The sequence below is a fragment of the Piliocolobus tephrosceles genome, chromosome 4 (assembly GCF_002776525.5).
Source record: "Piliocolobus tephrosceles isolate RC106 chromosome 4, ASM277652v3, whole genome shotgun sequence".
NCBI classification, from domain to species: domain Eukaryota; kingdom Metazoa; phylum Chordata; class Mammalia; order Primates; family Cercopithecidae; genus Piliocolobus; species Piliocolobus tephrosceles.
The window spans coordinates 149,931,605-149,946,388 of record NC_045437.1 but is presented as its reverse complement, the minus strand read 5'-3'; the positions used below and the strand labels follow the sequence as shown (position 1 = coordinate 149,946,388).

The 14,784-nt window shown below is 38.5% G+C and overlaps 1 protein-coding gene across 9 annotated transcripts in view; it reads left to right on the top strand.

The window, feature by feature from the left end:
• The window catches only part of LOC111527854 (protocadherin alpha-C2), a 180,952-nt gene that overhangs the window by 28,272 nt on the left and 137,896 nt on the right, over positions 1-14,784 (top strand). For 2 of the 9 annotated variants that reach the window (XM_023194460.1, XM_023194440.1), the window contains exon 1: positions 7,105-9,654. The exons of the other annotated variants lie outside the window; for them this stretch is intronic. In XM_023194460.1, the coding sequence (XP_023050228.1) occupies positions 7,303-9,654 (2,352 nt within the window). In that variant the 5' untranslated portion in view covers positions 7,105-7,302. Of the gene's footprint in view, positions 1-7,104; positions 9,655-14,784 lie in introns of those variants that run through there. 9 annotated transcript variants of the gene reach the window in all.

Sequence of the window (14,784 nt, the reverse complement as noted above, 5' to 3'; positions counted from 1 at the left end):
CTTAAGCCCAGGAGTTCAAGACCAACTTGGGCAATATAGTGAGACCCTGTCTCTAGAAAATAATGTTTAAAAATTAGCTAGGTGTGGTGACACACACCTGTGGTTCCAGCTACTCAGGAGGCTGAGGCGGGAGGATCCTTGAGTTGCGCAGGTCAAGGCTACAGTGAGCCATGGTCATGCCACTGTACTCCAGCCTGAGCAACAGTGTGAGACTCTGTCTCAATTTTTTTTCTTTCTTCAGTAATAAATTAACCTTAGGTTACTGCAACTTTTTAACTTTGTAAACTTAAATTTTTAAACCTTTTGACTCTTTTGCAATAACACTTAGCTTAAAACACAAACACATTGTACAGCTGTACAAAAATATTTTCTCTTTATATCCTTATTTTACAAGCTTTTTTTGATTTTGAAATTTTTTATTTTTTTCACTTTTACTTAGTGTTTTTTGTTGTTGTTGTTAAAAATGAAGATATAAACACCCATACTAGCCTAGGACTGTATTGGGTCAGAATCATCAATATCGTTTTCACCTCCATATCTTGTCCACTGGAAGGTGTTCTGGGATAATTACACATGTGATGCTCTCATCTCCTATGATAACAATGTCTTCTTCTGGAATACATCTCTAAAGACTTGCCTCAGGCTGTTTTATGGTGAACTTTTTTTTTTTTTTTTTTAGTTAACGTATTTTTTTAATAAGTAGAAAGAGTACATTGTAAAATACTACTAAAAGTATAGTAAATACATAAAGCAGCAACATTTATTATCTGTATCAAGTATGATGTACTGTATATAACAGTACATAATTGTATGTGCTATCTTGCACTTTTATATGACTGGCAGTGCAATAGGTTTGTTTACACCAACACCATCACGAACATGTGAGTAATGTGCTACAACATTATGACTGCTACATCATCACTAGGTGATAGGAATTTTTCAGCTCCATTATAATCTTATGGGACTACTCTTGTACATGTGGTCTGTTATTGGTTGAAACGTTGTTATACAACACTTGACTGTATTGTATTGCTATCTATTTCTCCATTTCTGTGGATGTTTGCCTCATATATTTAGGTGTTTTAATGTTGGGTGCATATATATTTATAATTGCTATGTCTTTCTGGTGAATTGATCTTTTATCATTATATAATGCTCTTCTTTGTCTCTTATGACACTTTTTGACTTAAAGACTATTTTGTCTGATTTAGTAACTCTTTTCACATTTGCACTCTTTTGGTTATAATTTGCATGAAATTTTAAAAATATCCTTTTAACTTTCAGCCTATCTAGATCTTTAAATCTAAAGCAAATCTCTTGTAGTTAACATGTGATTGGGTCTTTAAAATATCAGTTCAGCCACTTTGTATCTTTTGATTGAGGGAGTTTGTTCTATTTTTATTTAAAGTAATTATTGATAGGGCATGACTTACTGTTGCCACTTTGTTAATTGTTGTTTGCAGCTTGTAGACTTTTTGCTCCTCTTTCCTTCTGTTACTGTCTCCTTTTGTGTTTTATTGAGATTTTTAATGCTATGTTTTTGTTCCTTTCCTGTTTTCTTTTGTATATCTTCCATAGGTTTTTTTTTTCTGTGGTTACCATGGGGCTTACACTTTAAACTCTTATAAAAATCTATTTTAAAATGATAGCATCTTTACTTCAATCACAAAACAAAACTCATTACTTTTACTTCTCCCCACCCAAATTTTATATTATTGATGTCATAAATACATCTTTTTATATTGTGTATACATTAACATTCTTTTATAGTTAGTTTTTCTGTACTTTTGTGTTTTAACCAGATTTTAAAATATCAGATTTTAAAGTGACTTATGTACCACCATTACAGTTTTACAGTATTCTGTTTTTGTCTATATATTTATCTTTACTAGTAAGATTTATACTTTAATAAAATACCTATGTATTTCTGTTTAGCATCCCCTAATTTTAACTCGAAAGACTCCCTCTTAACATTTCTTGTAAGGCAGGTCTAATTGTGATCACCTTCAGCTTTTGTTTAACTGGGAAGGTCTTTATTGCTTTTTCATTTTTGAAGAAAAACTTTGGTGGATTTGGTATTCTTGGTTGGCAGTTCTTTTTCTTTTCAGCACTTTCAGTATAACATCTCATGCCTTTCTGGATAGCAAGGTTTCTACTGAGAAATCTACTGGTAGAGTTAGGGGTGTTCTCTTGTATGTAATGAATCATTTTTCTTTTGCTGCTTTCTAAATTATTAGTATTTCTTGAATCTTGATGTCCATTTCTTTCCTCATATTTGGGAAGTTTTCAGACGTAATTTAAAAAAATAAGCTGTCTGTCCTTTTATCTCGCTGCTGCTTCTTTTGAAACTGTCATAATTAGTAGAGCAGCCTGTTCGAGGATGTCCTATCAATTTCTTAGGCTTTCTTTACGCTTTCATTTCTTGTTCTTTTTGCTACTCCATCTGGATAATTTCAAATGATGTGTCCTTGAGTTCACTGATTCATTCTTCTACTTGATTGAGTCTGCTGTTGAACATGTCTGTAAAATTTTCAGTTCAATTATTGTATTCTTCAGTTCCAAAATTTCTTTTTAGTTCTTTTCAATATTTTATATCTGCTGAAATTCTGATTCTACTTATGCATTATTTTCCTGAGCTCATTGAACATCTTTATGATAATTATTTTGAATACTTTATCAAGTAATTCATATAGCTCTATTTCTTTAGGTTTGGTTTCTGGAGTGTGTGTGTGTGTGTGTGTGTGTGCATGCACTATTTGGGCCATGTTTCCTATTTTCTCATATTCCTTATTACCTTGTGTTGATATCTATACATTTCAAAAACACACACACAAATACACACACACAAAACCACCCCAGCTACCTCTCCCAGTCTTTATGGCCTGGATTTGTACATGGAAAGATCTTTTACTAATCAGGCTGGCTAGAGATTCTAGGGACCTCTCAAACCTTTTCTGTGGATGCATCTTCTATGGACTTGTGTGTATAATTCCTAATTAGAGGGATCTGCCAGCTTTTTTTTTTTTTTTTAAAGCTCTAATTTTTTTCTGTCTGTGGTGTCTGTGTGCTGTACTGTGGACCCTCTGGAGCAGCAGTATTCACTCAGCTCTTTTAGGTTCTGAGAAGCCCTCAGTTACAGATTCTGCTGAATCCTATCAGTGCCTGGAGTCAAGTGAGACAGAAACTTGGACTGCCCACTGAAATTCAGGAAATTTGGATGCAATTTACTCTTCTCTTTCCTTCATGAGGGAGAGAGTGCTGAGCTGAGTTGTGTTCTGTGTGCTGTGTCATAGGTCCTGAGGAACATCAGCCCACCACCCAGCTCTTTATTATTCTCAGCTGCCCTCAGGAATTTAGAATATGCCAGGCTCCATCAGTGCTCTGAGATATGCAAGACAGCGCCCCTGAAAAGTCAGAACACTGAATGCGCGCTTTACTTCCTCTTTCCCTTCTCAGGGAGAAGCCAGGAGCTGGAAGTTTCCCCTTGTTTGAATGGGATGGTGCTGCTGGATGGGACTATAGGAAAAGTGCCCCAGAAAAGTGCCCAGCTAGTTTTACACTTGCTTGGAGCCCAGGATCCTCTTAACTGGTTTCTGCACTTATCACCATGGGAATTGGTCCTTGTATTGTTGTTGAGTTGGTATATCTGTGGAGGGTCTGGGGATTCCTATAACAGCATCTTGCTGATGTCACTACCTCTGTTATCTTTTTAAGTTATATATATTCTATTACAGGCTCCTGCCTGTAATCTCAAAACTTTTGTGGGCCATGACAGGAGGATTGCTTGAGCCCAGGAGTTCAAGATAAGCCTGAACAATATAGGGAGACTCTATCTTTACAAAAAATAAAAAAAAATTAGCTAGATGTGGTGGTGCACACCTGTGGTCCCAGCTACTTGGGAGGCTGAAGTTGGAGACTTGAGCCTGAGGCTACAATGAACCTTGACTGTACCACTGCACTCCAGCTTGGGTCAGAGTGAGACTCTTTGTCACCCAGTTGTATAGAAACAACTATAGGTAGAGGCATAAAAAAGATGCCTGAGATTACAGCTCCTGAATTTAGCTTCATTGTCCCTTTCCACTAAGTGAGATAATCTGACATTAATGAATGCAATATAGTTGCATAAAAATGATTAATTTAATTTTTCACTATCTCAGGGATATGCTAGAACTATTCTCATATTTTCTATCCAAAGAGGATATATAATATGGATATTTTAGCACACTCCCTTATAGGGCAGTTCATACCTTCCTCTGTGAATCATTATACAGGCAGTGCTAGGATGTGTATTATATGCACATGGTATCCTTTCTTACTATCCTTATAATAGAGTAAATTAATTTTTATACAGAATTAATTTTTGAAGGATCAAATGACATATGTGCATAAATTATTTATACATTTTTATACAATTGCTTCAACATTTCCTCTTCATGCAATCTGGTATATCTATATAATTTCTACAGATAACAGAAGAAAAATACAGCTTATTAAAATTTTATTCTGGGTTTTGTAAGGAATAAAGGACATTTATACCCTTATGAAGATTAAATTTTCTTGTGTTAGTGTATTTCTAAAGGCTTTTAGTGAATTAACTGGAGACACTTTAAAATACTACACAGTTTTAAATCTAAATTTTTTTCTCAAGGAAGAAGTTCTTTTTGCACAATGGTTTTTAAACATGACTGAAATATCTAAAGGAGAGGTTAACTGGATCAGTCAAAAATAATCTGTAATATTTGATTGAAAAAAATGGCTTAGAAGATTTTAAAAAATGTTCTTTTCCTGGCCGGGCGCAGTGGCTCAGGCCTGTATTCCCAGCACTTTGGGAGACCAAGGCGGGCGGATCACAAGGTCAGGAGATTGAGACCATCCTGGTTAACATGGTGAAACCCCGCCTCTACTAAAACTACAAAAATTAGCCGGGTGTGGGGGCGGGCGCCTGTGGTCCCAGCTACCCCGGAGGCTGAGGCAGGAGAATGGCGTGAACCCCGGAGGCGGAGCTTGCAGTGAGCCGATATCGCGCTGCTGCACTCCAGCCTGTCCTACAGAGCCTGGTGTGGGGGCGGGCGCCTGTAGTCCCAGCTACTTTTTTTTCCATAAAAAAAAAAGTATTTTCCAATGGAGTCTCCCATGAAATTGAGATTAGATAATCTATAGTTATTGAGAAAAGAATATTCAAGATAAGAGTTGATCACTGTAGCACAAATGCAAGTGATAATTCGAAAAGTAAATAAAATTAAATATAGTTTAACAGATATGAAAATGAATCAAAAGTCAAAAGTCTTGTTTTCTCCTGAAATATCTATATAAGTACATGAGATAATTTTTCCAGACTGAGAAGAGCATGTGAACTGATATTGTTTATTACTTTTTCTCCATTAAGTGTATCTTTTAAAATACTCAGTATTTACTATAATACTCTGCAGATTACAATGTACACATTGTTAATACTACACTGTTAATTTGCCTTTTAAATACTTAATATTTACTTTTTTCAAAGGTTATATTTGTGTATTCTGTATAAAATTCTACTGTAATTTATTCCATAGCCTTGTAGTTTTACATTATTTACTGTTATATAGTAGAAAGTGGCTAACATCAGCTAATGCTATTTTTAAAATATTTATTAGCATTTTCTTATGTTTTTAATCATTGCGTATTAAAATATTTTAAAATTATCAGTATGACAACTATTAGGCAAATAGTCTTGGAAATTGATTTGTGTTTCAATGATCCAAGTATTACTGCAAAGTCATGATAATAGAGATAGTAAGAATCTTATAAGGGAAATGGTAAATACATCTTTAAAGATTGTATCAGAAACAATTCTGTGACAATATCTTATTTCTTTACAAGTTGGATTCCAGAAATCAAGTGAATTTCCACTGACTTTGCATTTTCTGGTAATTTCATTTTTCTTATTAAGCTATATTTTAAATGTAAAAGTATCCAACAATAGAATTGCTGATCTCGTGGTCCCTCTTGTCTTCACAGGTAAGGGATATTTTGTAATATTTAAGAGATTTTAAGGAGTATATGTACAAGCAGAATGTTAGCTATTTCTCCAATAGAAAACTTGGCGACATTTTCTTTTGCCCGTATTTATTAAGTGTTTACTATATTTTCTAGGTCGTGTTCAAATGATACCACCCAGTAAACATTTGGGAGACTAAAAAGTCATTAAACTAACATAAAGGTAGCCTGGTTAATAAAATGATATTCTTTTCAACATGATTATATTTACTGGAACCTAAACATTTTGTGAAATAGTATGTCGTATAGAAAATGTTAGGATTTTGACTTGTTATGTAAGTGCAAAGCTATGTATTTTACAATTTTAAATAATCGCTTTATCAGTAATAGCAACTTGAAGAAATGCTATCTAGATGCTACTAATTTGAAAATAGTGCAAAGACGTTTACCAAAGTTGTTCTATTATGCTTTTGATTTCTAGAAAGTTGAAATATCCCCATTACAGTTTTTGGGGTAATATAAAAAGTACATAGGTGTTATAAAGAAATAGGTTTTCATCGATTTGAAAATTAGACCTCCAAGAAGAAACTCAGGTGAGAATGCCATTAAAATAGTTTTAGTTGTTTTTGAAAATAACATAAACAGAATGTCACTATTAAACACTGAAATTGGAATAAAAATTTGGCTTATGAGTAACACGGAGATAGCACACAAACATTCCATTGACTAATACAGAAAAACTCAAAAGTTTTAATTAGATATGTTTAAATAGAGATGAGAAAAGTCAAAAGTTTAACTCTTAAAAGTTATTTTTATCAGTTTGGAAATATATAAACTCCTCCCTATATAAAATACACCAATACAAACTTCTCTAGTAAGGATTGGGGTTACATGACTTTAGATGCATGTTTCTGTAATATTTTAATGATGCACTTATATTGACGCATTTGAAGATAGAGTTTAATGATGTATTTTGACTAGAGATAAGTGATTTAAAAAATGATAAGAATCATGTCATTGAAAGTGAGAATACTTGAGAAATATTGACGAATATAAGCTAAACAAAGCAAAACAAAGTAAAACACTTACCCTTTCATCCGCATGATGTCGCTGGACACCGCGAGGTTTTTCTCCCTTCCCACCCTCAAAAGGAGTACGCTGAGTACATTTTCCTTAGACAGAAAGGAAAAGAACCTTCCATTTTTGGCTCTGCCAAGAAGCTCAAAAAGGTGATAATATAAAAATATATAGGTAATTGGGAATTGAATTTACAAAATACATAGTGTGGTGATGCAATAGAGAGCTGATAATCGGAACGAGATTGAGATGGTATATTCTCGGAGAGGAAGTCCGGGATCCCGGCTCCTGCTGCTGTGGCTTCTCCTCGTCTACTGGAAGGCAGGGAGCGGCCAGCTCCACTACTCGATCTCGGAGGAAGCCAAACACGGAACCTTCGTTGGCCGCATCGCGCAGGACCTAGGGCTGGAGCTGGCAGAGCTGGTGCCGCGCCTGTTCCGGGTGGCGTCCAAGGGCCGCAGGGACCTTCTGGAGGTAAATCTGCAGAATGGCATTTTGTTTGTGAATTCTCGGATCGACCGGGAGGAACTGTGCCGGCGGAGCGCGGAGTGCAGCATCCACCTGGAGGTGATCGTGGACAGGCCGCTGCAGGTTTTCCATGTGGAGGTGGCAGTGAAGGACATTAACGACAATCCGCCCAGGTTCTCCAGACAAGAACAAAGATTACTCATTTTAGAGTCAAGAATGCCAGATTCGCGGTTTCCAGTAGAGGGCGCGTCGGATTTGGATATCGGAGCAAACGCACAATTGAGATACAAGTTAAATCCTAACGAATATTTTGACTTAGATGTTAAAACAAATGAAGAAGAAACGAACTTTTTAGAGCTAGTTTTGAGGAAATCCTTAGATAGAGAAGAAACACAAGAACATCGTTTATTAGTGATTGCAACTGATGGAGGACAACCCGAACTAACAGGTACAGTTCAGTTGTTGATCAATGTATTGGATGCTAATGATAACGCCCCAGAATTTGATAAATCCATTTATAATGTCAGATTGTTGGAAAATGCACCAAGTGGGACATTAGTTATTAAACTGAACGCCTCAGATGCAGATGAGGGCATCAATAAGGACATAGTGTATTTCTTTAGTAATCTTGTTCTTGACGATGTAAAGTCCAAATTTATAATTAATTCTAATACTGGTGAAATAAAAGTTAAGGGGGAACTGGATTATGAAGACTGTAACTCATATGAAATTAATATTGATGCCATGGATAAAAGTGCATTCCCATTAACAGGACACTGTAAAGTAGTAGTGAAACTCCTGGATGTGAATGATAATACCCCAGAGATGGCCATAACCTCCCTTTTCCTGCCTGTGAAAGAGGACGCTCCAGTCAGCACGGTCATTGCTCTGATCACCGTGTCTGACCGTGACTCAGGTGCTAACGGGCAGGTGACCTGCTCCCTAATGCCCCACGTCCCCTTCAAGCTGGTGTCCACCTTCAAAAATTACTACTCGTTGGTGCTGGACAGCGTCCTGGACCGCGAGAGCGTGTCGGCCTATGAGCTGGTGGTGACCGCGCGGGACGGGGGCTCGCCTTCACTGTGGGCCACGGCCAGCGTGTCTGTGGAGGTGGCCGACGTGAACGACAACGCGCCAGCGTTCGCGCAGTCCGAGTATACCGTGTTCGTGAAGGAGAACAACCCGCCGGGCTGCCATATCTTCACGGTGTCTGCGTGGGACGCGGACGCGCAGGAGAACGCGCTGGTGTCCTACTCGCTGGTGGAGCGGCGGGTGGGCGAGCGCGCGCTGTCGAGCTACGTGTCGGTGCACGCGCAGAGCGGCAAGGTGTACGCGCTGCAGCCGCTGGACCACGAGGAGCTGGAGCTGCTACAGTTCCAGGTGAGCGCGCGCGACGCTGGCGTGCCGCCTCTGGGCAGCAACGTGACGCTGCAGGTGTTCGTGCTGGACGAGAACGACAACGCGCCGGCCCTGCTGGCGCCTCGAGTGGGTGGCACCGGCGGTGCAGTGAGCGAGCTGTTGCCGCGGTGGGTGGGTGCGGGCCAAGTGGTGGCGAAGGTGCGCGCAGTGGACGCCGACTCGGGCTACAACGCGTGGCTTTCATATGAGCTGCAGCCAGCGCCTGGCAGTGCGCGCATCCCGTTCCGCGTGGGGCTGTACACAGGCGAGATCAGCACAACACGCTCTCTGGATGAGACCGAAGCACCGCGCCACCGCCTTCTGGTGCTGGTGAAGGACCATGGAGAGCCCGCGCTGACAGCCACAGCCACAGTGCTGGTGTCGCTGGTGGAAAATGGCCAGGCGCCGAAGGCCTCATCGCGGGCGTCGGCGAGCGCTGTGGGTCCCGAGGCTGCCCTGGTGGATGTCAACGTGTACCTGATCATCGCCATCTGTGCGGTGTCTAGCCTGTTGGTGCTCACGCTGCTGCTGTATACCGCGCTGCGGTGCTCGGCGCCGCCCACAGAGGTCGTGCGCACGCGAGGCAATCCCACTCTGGTGTGCTCCAGCGCAGTGGGAAGCTGGTCCTACTCGCAGCAGAGAAGGGAGAGAGTGTGCTCTGGAGAAGCCCCACCCAAGACGGACCTCATGGCTTTCAGTCCAAGCCTTCCTCAGGGTCCCACCTCTGCAGACTACGTGAGTTTTCTAATATTAACATCCAACTTTCCCTCCCAATTTTTAAATATTGTCACATTCACCCACTTTTTTTGTTTTTAAAAATTACGCCCTAGTACATAAATATTGTAGTACACAATTATTGCACTAATTCATGTACTATGTGCTTTTTATGATGTTTTTCTGTTAGGGTAATAGATTCATCAGCTTTCTGTGATATTAAGTATTTTTAAAATTATATTTTATATTAGCATTTGAATTTCGCATCTCTAAAAATGTAGGATAATAATTGTAGGACATAGTTTGGAGTCATTCTCAAAGTCTCAGTTTATGACTCCATGAAAATTTATTTTATTTTATTATTATTTTTTAAAGACCCTTTATTGCTCAGTCTGCAGTGGCCTGATCATAGCTCACTGAAGCCTGAAACTCGTGGGCTCAAGTGATCCTCCCATCTCAGCCGCCCAAGTAGCTGGACTACATGCACATGCTAATTAAAGTTTTTTTTTTTTTCTCTAGAGATAGGGGTCTTGTTACTTTGCCAAGGCTGGTATTGAACTCCTAGTTTGAAGCCATGCTCCCATCTCAGCCTCCCGAAATACTAAGATTACAGGATTGAGCAAGAGTGCCTGGCCTATAAAAATGTTTTAACACCACCCTTCCAATTTTACCTTTTTGTTTCTGTTGAATTTAAATTATTATTTTATAACACTAATTTAGTTTCTGTTTTCAATTATATTTTTGCAGTATATGGTTTATTTCAACTTTGCTTAAGCAGTTCACCTGTATACCCATGATGAATTTGATAACTGTAATTTAAAAATTACATTTTTCATTTTATTGATCTTTTGAATAGGAAACACATATACATAGTTTACTGTTCTAAAGGTGCAAAAGAATACAGTTAAATTTTCTCTTTTACCTCCTTCATGAAATCAAAACATTCTTGGGTATCCTTCTAGAGATTTTTTTCATATGCAAATAAACTTCCCTACCCCCTTAAAAAACATATGAGTATTGATTTTAATCTTGCTTTTTTCATTTACTAATATATCTTGATGATCATGAGTTATCATTACTGAAGTAGATTTGTTTTTCTTTTATCTGGGTCTATGGTGTTCCATTGTGTAGAAATACAATCGGTTATTTTTCCCTTATCTTAACATTAACATTTAGTAGAACAGTGATTTAATTTTCTGGAAACTTGCATATTTTTCAATTTATAAATTATATATCTAATATGTATTAGATATTTTGAGGCGGAATTTTGCTCTTGTTGCCCAAACGAGTGCAATGGTGCAATCTCAGCCTCCCAGGTTCAAGCAATTCTCCTGCCTTATCTTCCCAAGTAGCTGGCATTGCAGGCATGTGCCACCACACCCGGCTAATTTTTTGTATTTACTAGAGATGGGGTTTCACCATGTTGGTCAGGGTGGTCTCGAACTCCTAATCTCAGATGATTCACCCGCCTTGGCCTCCCAAAGTGCTGGGATTGCAGGTGTGAGCCATCATGCCCAGCCTAAATTATTATATTGATGAGGAGTAATTGTGAACCCCCTCAGTTGTGCAAATTCTGCTATATTTTGGTTGGGAAATTTTACTGCTTGTTGTTACTTTTCATTTTTAGATTAAAAAATAAATATACCATGATACAAACTGCCCTCTTGAGTTGTTTACAAAGAGTTGTTTATTAAAGCTATATGTTTGAGACTACTCTAGACAAGTGTCCTCTCCATCTGAAATAATGAGAATCGTTTTTCTACTCTTTTGAGGGGAAAAGTGTGGGTTTATAGGTAATAACTAGTCTACACTTTACATGATAAAATGTGAATTCCCTATTTCTGTGGCTTTGCCTGTTTCTTTTATTCTCATATGCATTTAATTTTATAAATACCCTTCTATGATGCTATTTATATATTCCTAATATCCTGAGCTACTTTGAGGAAGTCCTAGAAATTGAGAAAGAGTTTTTATCACCCTGTAAATCTATAGTTAACCACGGTCAAATTTTTTAAAATCAAGTTATCTTATTCTGTGGTATAAACTATTTATATATCTCTTTACATATCAGGTCTTTATATATATTTTGTGCAGTTTATCTTTTTTATAGGACCCTCTTGTTTTGGGGATTGTTTTTGGTTAGGAAATTGAACCCTTTGTTTGCCCAAAATAACTGCAATAGAAAGTCAGTGATAAGAACTACTAAATAGATCCAGGTTAATTATTTTAAGAAAGAATTTCACACGCAAGAAAAGGCTTTTGGGTTACATATTCTGTGAGGCATTTTACTGTATATGAGAATTTCGGAGCAAGGTGAAGATGATCGTGTAATTTGAAAAGTCTCCTTGGTGGCTCTAATTTTCTCCTTTCAAGGAGGGGTTCAATCACTTCCAATTAAGGTTAAATTAAGGGTGAAGTTGATATTTGGCCTTGACTTTTATGTGAGGGTAACATTTTTGCAGGTAAATGTAGATGTAATTTAAAAATCCAGCTAAAACAAACACAGTATTGGGAAAGAGGAAGAGCAAGTGGTCTGTATTGTCAGAAAAATAAGATTCATATTGGAGAGTAATTGAAAATAACCTTCAAAAAGTTGATCACCTAATATGTGATTACATATTAGGTTACTAGAAGTTTCTCAAATGTCTTGGAATTTCTAGGTTTAGTAAAATTCAATGAAAGCTGTACTCATAAAGATAAATATGATAGCACATGAAAGACAGATGGACTTAGGTGGATGCGGAATAAGGCAAGCCAGGGAAAAGGAGTAATTTAAAAAAGACAGATGGACTTAGGTGGATGTGGAATAAGGCAAGCCAGGGAAAAGGAGTAATTTAAAAAGTGATATAGATGACATGGGAAATGCTCTTGTCATTAAAAATATGAATTTGAAAATTTGAATTTGGGGATTATTAATAATTGGTCATGCTTTGATATTTAACAAACTGTTTTCTAGGAGTCACCATGTGTAGGTGAAAATGACAATTAGAAACATAGAAAGAAGGGATGAAGATACGGATTTGTAAGTACCTCAATAAAAGTCTTATTCAAAACTTGGAAGTGAGTGAGAACAATTAAAGGAAAGGATATAGGACAAGGTTGAAGTTGAGAGAAAAGAACGAGATCATTTAAGAACAGCTGTAGAATCAAAAGCAGCAAGGCACAATGGGTAGAAATTCCACTAGAATTGAAGTGGTAAAGTATATGAAAAGAAAATATTTTAAGCAAGAATCCTAATATAAGCTGCAGATAAATTAAATGTGAAAAAGAATATGCTCTAGAATTTTATCTTCCATCATTACACAAAAGAACCTTAAGAGCGTCTGATATTTGTTGAACAAAGAAAGCATGGACTTCAACAATCCATAAAGTTTTAAAAATTCAACCAAAATTTGATGATTTTAAGTTACATTTTTCCCTAGAGCACTATATAATAGCATGTCCTATGACAGACATATGTGGGCAAGTTTCTTTTCTAAAAGTGTGTAGAATAGTTTACATTTCTGATTTAAAGAGTAGTTTCGTAAACACTTACATTTGCTAACCTGGCTGATACAAATGTTGCAAATACTGGTAGAAAAATTGTTTAGCTGTGAATAATTAGATTCCTTACTCTAAGGGTACTAAGATACCACTGCCTGTGCAAATTACAAACGTGAGGAGGATTTACTATAAAAGTAGAGAAAAGAAGATACCATTTTAAAATTATATAGTATAGCACTGTTATGTGAATTAATTTCTTACCTTTTGGAGCCGCATGATGTCGCTGTCTACCATGAAGTTATAGCTAGCCACCATTCACATTTCTTCTATTACTGCATCATTCCCTGACTGTTGAATGATGGCGGACGCAGAAGAATTGGATTAATAAATTCCGGAACTTACAGTATATTATCTTTATGCGGAAGATCTTCTAATGGAAATAAAACAAGAGGTATTTGACATGGTGTTTACCCTGGAAGACAGATTGGGAAAGCAATGTCTGCTCCTCCCGTTTCTGCTCCTGGCAGCCTGGAAGGTGGGGAGCGGCCAGCTCCACTACTCTATCCCGGAGGAGGCCAAACACGGCACCTTCGTGGGCCGCATCGCGCAGGACCTGGGGCTGGAGCTGGCGGAGCTGGTGCCGCGCCTGTTCAGGATGGCCTCCAAAAACCACGAGGACCTTCTGGAGGTAAATCTACAGAATGGTATTTTGTTTGTGAATTCTCGGATAGACCGAGAGGAGCTGTGCGGGAGGAGCGCGGAGTGCAGCATCCATCTGGAGGTGATCGTGGACAGGCCGCTGCAGGTTTTCCATGTGGACGTAGAGGTGAGGGACATTAACGACAACCCGCCCTTGTTCCCGGTAGAGGAACAAAGAGTGCTGATTTACGAATCTAGGCTGCCAGATTCTGTGTTTCCACTGGAGGGCGCGTCAGATGCAGATGTGGGCTCAAATGCCATCTTAACCTATAAACTCAGTCCTAGCGAATACTTCGGGCTAGATGTGAAAATAAACAGTGATGACAATAAACAAATTGGGCTCATATTAAGGAAATCCTTGGACAGAGAGGATGCTCCTGCACACAACTTATTCCTGACAGCCACAGATGGGGGCAAACCTGAGCTCACAGGCACTGTTCACCTGCTGGTCACAGTGCTGGATGTGAATGATAATGCTCCCACTTTCGAACAGTCTGAATACGAAGTAAGAATATTCGAAAACGCAGACAACGGAACGACAGTTATCAGAATGAATGCTTCTGATCGGGATGAAGGAGTGAATGGGGCAATTTCATACTCTTTTAATAGCCTTGTTGCAGCCATGGTTATTGACCACTTTAGCATAGATCGAAATACAGGAGAAATAGTGATTCGGGGTAATTTGGATTTTGAACAAGTAAATTTATACAAAATCCGCATTGACGCAACGGACAAAGGTCATCCTCCCATGGCGGGTCATTGCACTGTTTTAGTGAGAATTTTGGATAAAAATGATAACGTCCCTGAGATAACATTGACTTCCTTATCCTTGCCTGTACGTGAAGATGCTCAATTCGGTACTGTCATCGCCCTAATTAGCGTGAACGACCTTGACTCAGGTGTCAACGGGCAGGTAACCTGCTCCTTGACGCCTCATGTCCCCTTCAAGCTGGTGTCCACCTTCAAGAA